The 8,991-nt window shown below is 33.1% G+C and overlaps 1 protein-coding gene across 1 annotated transcript; it reads right to left on the bottom strand.

Moving 5' to 3' along the window:
* Positions 1-135: 135 nt before the first annotated feature.
* LOC135686469 (cathepsin O) lies at positions 136-8,991 on the bottom strand. Its single transcript, XM_089108763.1, has 10 exons — positions 7,657-8,991; positions 7,330-7,438; positions 6,363-6,504; positions 6,042-6,084; positions 5,175-5,188; positions 4,053-4,218; positions 3,487-3,560; positions 2,873-3,012; positions 1,409-1,576; positions 136-873 (listed from the first exon to the last, which is right to left on the bottom strand). Exons 1-10 carry the CDS (start codon positions 7,681-7,683, stop codon positions 839-841), a joined length of 918 nt encoding a protein of 305 aa, XP_088964889.1. The 5' UTR covers positions 7,684-8,991; the 3' UTR covers positions 136-838.

Raw genomic sequence — 8,991 nt, 5'->3', positions numbered from 1 at the left:
TCTGGAAATACCTTTGTGTCCGAAGACAAGTCTACGACTTGTCGACATTTTCTAGATTATTTTCAGACGATGACATGGCATTTTCATCTTTTTTATTTTGGAGAGAAAAGATCTTCCAAAAACAATGACAATAAGGAATCACATAACAAATCGAACATGCTGTACAAAAGTAGAATACATTACATTTCGAAAAGAAAACATTTGGATTTTAATACTGATCTTTTATTGTTTATTTGTTCATATCTTGCATAGCCTGGTTCTAGTCTAAGACTGGAAAGCCATATCATGAAATATGTTGTGCTTGAATGATATGTACAGGGAAAGAGGCGGTCATACGGTCGTAAATAGCAAGGAAAGTCATTTAAAATAACTTCAGCTATATTCAAGAATATTCCAAAAGAGCAAAACTGTTGTTAACACACACAATTTATTATTTTATTATATTTTTGTGTATTCTGTTGAAGAATTTTAGCAAAAAGAATTTCCTCACCTCATTTCTTTTTGTTTAATCATAATTTTCATTAATAATTTTCATAGTTTTCATTATTCTTGAAATAAACAATCGCTTATTTCTTACACATGAGCAATCAAAAAATTACTTCGAAGAATATAAATGTTTAGAATAGAAATGTGAGATTTAAAAGTGGTATCAAAAATGCACTCAAGTTCTGTTTGACAGTAAAACTTCAGTTCAGCCATACAATCTTAGACAAGGTTGTTAATAATCTTCTTATGACAAAGGTGAATATTTTACCTCGAAAAAAATCACATAAGAGAAATCAAGTTACATCAAGCAAAGAAAATTGTCGTGATAATAGCATAAATGGATTCCTCGCTACTATATTAAGATGAAAGATGGCTCTTCTGCTAGACCTAGAAGGATATGAAAACTAAACTAAGTCCACAAAGAAAGACTAGTGTAAAAGACTAGAATACAAAAACATTAAAATACTCAGTCAAAGAAGCTCAGTCAAATACACAGAGTGGAAACATCTATTTAATAGAGTTTCTCAATTTAATGTATAATAAAAATCGGCTGGAGTTTGTTCAATTTGATGAAAAGTTTGGTCGCGCTGGAAAAAATCTATCTTTTCAAGCAAACAGAGTATGCCAAGTTTCATTGGTGTTGGTGTAAGGTGAGATTTCTAATGATACTCAATTGCATCGATCATAAAGTAGAATCCTAGGTGTAATTTTGAAACCAAATTTTGTAAAAAATAAAACAATTTAAATAGAGATGCTAAGCTCCTTCCAAGTTAAAAAACATTTTGCAGCTTGGATTTGGCTGCACTAATTAGAAAATGATATTTTATAAAATCATCTTGCATTTGTCTTGCTTTGTCTTCAAAATGGAACATATCACATTGTCAACAAACAAGTATAAGCATTTTGCACCAAAAAATCTTACCGCAGAGATTTCCTCCATACTTGATTCGCAAGTACCCATCCTCCCCAAAGTCAGGACCCCAAGAATTTCTGGCGATCCAGTATGGTACTGGGCCCGACAAATCGTATCCAACAAGTTGTACAGCATGGTTTATCGTTTTGTTGGTGCAGTGTCGTTGGATTATACCACCTGTTCAAAAACAGAAGGATTGTAGTTAATCGCAGTTAACAACACCCTTGTCATGGCTTCTGGCAAAAAAAGGTTTTTACCTGTATAAATATTTCTATTAGTATTATTATTATCATCTGATTTTGATAACCCATCGTAACATTGACTTGCGTTACCCTAATGTAACCCTTTTTTATCTAATTCTTTAAACATAGTAAGTGGTAGTCGGCTTAGAATATGCTTTACTGCAGAAAACATTATACTTACAGAACATGTACCAGAAAGCCAATTTAGTAAACATCCACTTAAAAGAACCAACAACTTTGCTTTATAGTCTGAATACGTTCTCACGTAATGGTTGAATAGACAATGAGGCTCTTAAATTTACCTCCATTATAGTCTAAAGTTAGCATTTAGAGTTTTGCATTCAGAGAATTTCTTTGGCATTCAGAGTTTTGAGTGTTGGAAATAATGAGCGTTGGATTATACTGCATATGCTCCAACATCTTCAAATGCAATTCAATATACACTAAACTACACATTATGCACATTACACTAAACTTGACAAAATCTCCTATGCACACTAAATAAGAACTATGTTTCCAATCTTGTTTATTTTGCTAATAAATAGATTGATAGAGTTTTTGATGTAAGATCGCTCACTTTTTATTTTTGAATGACTGCAAATTATCAAAACCTTATTCAAAATTTCAGCTACAAGGTTAATAATTGATTAGATGGGTGGGTGTCTACTATATATTATACGGCTTTAAAACCGGTTTTGTTGTGTCCACCAGGAATTAGGCCCAATGTTTTGCTTGACCTGTTAATGTTTGCTTGTTAATGTTTGCTTGTAGACAAAAATTAGAATGAAAAATCAGTTTTAGTGAGGTTGTTCTCTAAATTCCTAGTTTTCAGAACCATTCGACACTTAATTGCGCAAAAGTATGAAATTAATGGAATAGGCTTTAAGAAAGCTCAATTCTTTGTGGTGGCGGCGAAAAGTTATAAGCAACAGTGAGAGAGAAAGGTATAAAATTAACTTGGATGCAGCTTGCCTCTTAGGCCTCATGTAGTTTACTGTGAAAAGATTTTCTATTGATCTTGTGCAGAATGGTCAAGTGAAGAAGCTTTCTATTTGCTCAATAACATCGTCTTCCTTACGATTCTGATTTACGATTCTTACGATTCACAAGTCTAAGAATTCGCAAATATTCTCTTTTAAATACAACATGATGTACGAGAAACGACAAGGCCACTGTAAGATTGTGTTCTGATACCACAAAAAGATAAATAAAACAAAATTTAACAACGCACCTACATAATCATGCCATAACACTGAATTCACATTGACAGCAAGGGGTCCCTTCTGAGCAACCACCTGAACCATGGCAAGTTCATTATTCACCATACTTGTGCATCCACACACACCTGATATAGTTGCACCTTTCATACTCCTGTAGATATAGCGCTTCCTTATAATGCTATAATCATTAACACTAAATGCGATAAAGCATCTATTGTGTATCAAAAACAACAAAAGAGCAAGGTTAAAACAAAAATATAGTTTGACCTCTCAATAATTTTTAGATTTGGTTGATACTTTTCTGCTAAACTTAGGGCTCGTTACAGCTTTACATGGAGCATGGATGACGTTATATGGCAATGTTGCATCAACACTAGCGGTAATGAAGGGAGAGACGATCCTTACGGCTAAGCCATCAACCCTTTGCTCTCTAACTAAAATCTCAAAAAATGCTATAGAAATTCGTGAAAATCCTATGAAAAAATGGTATTGAGAACGATGCCCATGGGTGGGTTTTTGTAATGCTCAAGATTAATAAATGTATTTCGACATCCAACAAAATCACAGTGTTCCCCTAATTCTGGAGTGCAGTCCGTCTTGCAGCATAACATAAAACCTTGCTTACGTCTTTTGGTATTTGCATGCAGTTTCCTTCGCTTCGTAAGGGTATTCGGATGCCGACACAAGATGGTACCTCGACTAAAAGAATAAAAAAAGTGATGCAAATGCAAAAATGTAAAACTCGAGTGTAGGATGAGAATAATAGTCTTTCAAGATGTCCCAATATTCCCGAGTACATGATTAATTGTTTAGCAATAAAACAACAATGTTACCCTGTCTTATATTTAGCATAAACCTGTTGAAATGGACAGTTCCAAAGCTTGCCTGTATGTACGGCATATCTTCACCTTGACTGATAGGAACAAGAAGACAGGAAGGCTAGTGGTGCATTAGGTGTTTTGCAAGAGAGGCTGGAACTTGAAAGGGGAACATATAGTTGAAGTATAACTTCTTGTAGAGAGTTCTATCGCTGCGAAACCCGCTATAGTTCCTCTTCGTGCATATAACTTATTCCCTTTGTTATTGGAACTTTATAGTTAAACTTAACTTCTTGGCTACTATTTAACTTAAAACGAAAACAAACTGGCAAATAAGCTTCAAATAGAAAATAGAAACCTATTATCGACTGACCCCATTGTATGTGGCCGAGGCCAGCCATGCAAGAACCTCACACGTGTTGCCGCCATTGCATCCAAGTGAAGGTGCACATGAAATGAATTCTTGCACACTCAAGTCTTCCAGAGCTTTATCAGTTATTGCTGAAAACGTCTCTGTTTGTTCGGTGGCAACAAAAGCCCTTAAATGAATAAGAAGGTTGTCTGATTTAGAAAGGAGAAAGAACGTTAGAGATATAGTAATGAGGAAAATACAAAGCTTACACTCAGAGTATGCATGATTGATATCTAAACCAAGAGGCATCCTCTTCGCCCATTTCTATACAATACCTTACCCTTCGCCCATTACTAAACAGTTCAATACAATGAGTATATGAGAAGACGAGCTTGATTTTACGAATAACTGAAAAAATACCGAATTTGCATGCTTTAGCGCATCGAATTTGCATGCTTTGGCGAGGCAAAACTGACTTTGTTTTTCGTGAATGGCAATCTTTAACACGATTGTGAATCGTAACACTGTTTTATGCCTATTTGGAGAGTGGTGGGGGAGAGGTTACTTGATTTTCTACACACAAATTGTGTCGAATGCAAAACAAGTTCCATGCTGATATCTACGATGTTGTCCTTAATTTTGCATCTTCTGTATAATGATGAAAAATCCGATCTTGCGTGTACAAAAAGAAATTGCTTTCTTGTTAGGACTCTCAGCAACACAGATGCTAGAAAACATCGACATAACAAAAGAAAACTTAAAAAGTTTATCATTGAGTATCTAAAGAATGGATATACATTGAATTAATTTCTTAAACTAACAACAACAAAATTAGAAGTGAAACTGTAAATAAATTTTAACCTGGGTTACGCTCTTTGTCACAAATTGTAGAATCTTTGCAAGTGGCAGTAAGTCGCATATGTACAATAAATGATGCACTACTTTCAATAGGCTTTTCCAATTCAAATTAAATTCAAACAATGCTTTGTTATCATATGGAATCTTTTTCAAATGAAGAGGTTCGATTTTCATACTCATTCTTCACATCTCGAAATTCTTAGACTATTGCAATGAGAAAGAACAGAAAAGCTTAACAATAAATAAATGGTCTCGTAACAGCACAAAATAATATTATGCACTCACCAACAACTGCCACACTGCAATGAGAAAAGCAAATTGAATTTTTCTATAGTGTTCACATTCAATACAAGTTATTATAAGTGTAGAATTATTATAATTATTATAGAATTATAATACAAACAATTGCCCTTGCAAAAGAACCTGACAGATCTTTTTCCGGTAAGAATGACATTCTATCAATTATTTTTCAATCTTTTCGATAAAAATTTAACTTAACAAAATATTAAAAAGAAAGTCATGACGCAGATAAAGAGTCAGCAAGTTTTTTAATTTACATGCTGATTTTTGTTGCATCAAACAGTCTAAAAATCATAAGTTGCCAGACTTTTTCCAATGAAGTTTTAAATCTAGCTTTTTGTAGTTGAATTTTTAAAACAATTCTCAAACGAAATAAAAAAAACGTGTAACTTCCCAACATACACGCAATAACAATCACACTTAATGCTCACACTGAAAACAATAACAATCATAAACATTAACACGCACATAAACATTAACACGCACAGCAAACAATGTCCACAAAGACAATGAGCAACAATACAAAAGTCACAAACGAGAACAAAACAATGGGCTGGCTCTCCATGCACAAAACACTTTTTTCTTGTTGCTATGTTCAACTGTTCAATTGTTAAATGCTGCTGTTTTTGTTCTGTTACTTGGAAAAAACTTGCTTCAGAAATATCTTTGTCTACTGCAACATTTTGTGGTATGAGATGATAGGACCTCAATTGTTAAAATTAATGGCATCGAAATTGTGAAACTCTGAAGGAAAACCTTTAAAAGACTGAAGTACCTGATAGCGACCACTGCTTCTTAAAGAATAAATGTCTGTAGTTAGCAAAGGACCCTAACTTTAATATGAAAACTCACATTTCCTTGGTTTTTTATTTCGGTTGTTTTCCTTTCCTTCCTCCTAGCAAAATAACGTTTTTATTAGAAAATGAAAGTACTTTCTTTTGGTATTAGTTGAATAATCAACAAATCTAAGAATCCATTGTTTGAAAATAAAGTTCTTCTGTACATATCACAAAGATCAAACAAGATTTATAAAAGTTTTATTACTTTAATGCTACTGAATTGAATAATTATCAAAAAAGCTTCATATGCAGTGAAGGCTGAAATTAGTTTGGCACTTCAAGAAAACAATTGATAGGGAATGCAGCAGAGAGTGTTAAGATTTTTATGTTATACCAGTCAGCTGTCTCTGGTGGTGTAACAGATTTATATGTACAATCCCCATTTTCTTTGGCACTTTCCTCCTGTATAGCTTGAAACATTTGACTGTTTGGAACTGCATCAACTGTTTTGCGCATTTGATGACTTCTTAAAAGGCCTGAAATAAAACACAATAACCACTTAATCAATTTATTTTGAATGAAAACCCCATAAGAATAATTTTTACCATTAAAATGGAAGACTGGGCATGACTGAGTCCAACCTTGAACTGTGTAAGCTGCCTCCGGGAGAATATGTTTGCTGAAAGTCGCATAGGGTCATATCCTCTGAAGCCCCTCATTAAACAGTTGTTTTATGTTTATTGTTGAATAAATATGCTAAGAAATTGATAGGAATAATGGAAAATGCTATTTTTGTAAAGTTTGAAATCATAATGTCATTTGTATGCAACAATGGTTGGTTAATTGAACACAATAACAGTCATAGGTAGCTTTTTATGGTTGGCCTTCTTTATGTCACAACTGATTTACTAAAAGAGAATAATGGAAAAACATTTTGAGAATATGTAAAAGATATGTATTTGGATAAAGTTATTTCAAAAAGCATGATGATTGAATTAACATTAACACTAATATAGAAAAGGGAAAGGGAAACATTGAGCCTCACCAAATACAAGAAAAGAATCTTGCAGAAGCCCAGAGAAGCATAGAAGAAACAAAACACTACATCACTGGAAAGGACAAAATCAGAAATGAAGTAATAAGACAGAAAGTAAAACTAAAAGATATTATTGAAAGAGCAAGAAAGATGAAAGAACAACAATTGATAAACAAAAAAATATAGATTGGACAACATGAAAAGGAAAACAAACAATATGAAGACCTGGGAGATGGTGGAAAATTTTATTGTGAATAGTAAATGCAAGTGAAAAACTGTTTCTCAGCTGACTAATAGTAGTTTACAACAGAAAGTTTGACATTACCTCTGAATTCCCCTTCTGACCAATCAGAGAATTTATTAATTCCAAATACAGCCTTTGTCTTGTACTTTTCTTCTTCTACATTCAGTGATGCTTGCCTTATGAGGCCATTCTTATTAAAACAATGAAGATTCTCATTAGAAGACAATTCTCCTTGTTTGCAGTAAATTCATTCTAAGAAAAATATAGTCGAAAAATAACAAGGTTGAATTAAGAACATAATCATGACATATATATATATTTTATTTGTGCAGTGAAATGTACTGATAACAATTGAACTATGAAATCTGTGAATGTCTTACTCAGACTAGGCATTATTGCATTGTTTACCTTGATGGGCCTGCAGCATCTAATCATTTTCAAAACTTGATGGACCTGTCAACTTTAACAGCCTAGATAGTCCCATTTCAACTATTTTGAAGTAAAATAAACATAATTTTTATGAATCTTTGTCAAAGGGATGCATGCTTCCACAAAAATATGAGAGTTTGAGGGCAATTATTTTGGGAATATCAGAAGCACTATACCAACAACTGCCAAACTGCAACAAGAAAAGCAAGTTGAATTTTGCTATAGTGTTCACAATCAATACAAGTTAACATAAGTGTAGAATTAATTCAAAGCTTTTGTCAGAACCAACTTTCAATATTTGTTTCCTTTAAAATAAAAGCAAACATTTGCTCTTGCAAAAGAACCAGCTTCAACTACAGGCCACAACTTGACAGATCTCTTCCTCATAAGAATGACATTCTATCAATTATTTTTTTATCTTTTCGATAAAAATTTAAGCAAACCAAATATCAAGAAGAAAATCATGACAATAATAAAGAGTCAGCAAGATTTTTAATTTACTTGCTGATTTTTGTTGCATAATACAGTCTAAAAATCACAAGTTGTCGTTTTCTATAATATCACTATTCTTATAACCTAAATCTCAATTGAAATTCTGATCCTAGTCTGTACAATTCTAAGCAAGTTTGCAATGTTTGAAGTCAACTGCAGAGCAAATTGCAAAAGCAAAGAAAAACAAGTTTCATCAAAAATGGTAATCTTGCACTTGAAATTCTCTGAGAATTAACAACCTTACAACAAAATTACTCTTAAATGTGACAAAATCATCATCAAAAAGCTACAGGGTCCTAAAATGAGCATAGCTACAAGCTGTGTTCTAAGGGTTAACCTTGTCCAGCAAAGCCCCACGTCACTGAAATATCCATGTCTCTTTTTCTACATATCAAAGCTTATTTTGGAAGATAATTAGGCAATAATGGAGTATTTTTACCAATATCCTGACTGCACTGAGGAAAATTATCTAGTTTTTTTGTAAATGACCAGGTGTATACAAAATCTGTATAAACTGGGACCATGGTTCATTTATTGCCAAGTTCTTTCCCTCGTTTTGCTACATTATAGAACTTGAGAAATATTATCCAAACATACCTTTACTTTACATGGTTTTATTTATAAACTTAAAGGTTTTATTTATAAACATTATAAAAGAGGTAGAATGAGTTTTTATTGAACATGACCCTGAAGAAAATGTCTTTGTCCTGGCTTGGTGGCTCACAAGTCTTCAATCATGGTGAAGGAAGGTCTTTGAAAGAGGAAACTATGAAAAACATACTAACAAGGGGAGAGGGTTCAGAGATAATTGAAAAAAGGATT

Source organism: Rhopilema esculentum, chromosome 6 (genome assembly GCF_057945365.1).
Source record: "Rhopilema esculentum isolate cy_ngs chromosome 6, ASM5794536v1, whole genome shotgun sequence".
NCBI lineage: Eukaryota > Metazoa > Cnidaria > Scyphozoa > Rhizostomeae > Rhizostomatidae > Rhopilema > Rhopilema esculentum.
Note: the sequence above shows the minus strand (reverse complement) of the source record. Positions and strands in the feature narration are given on the sequence as shown.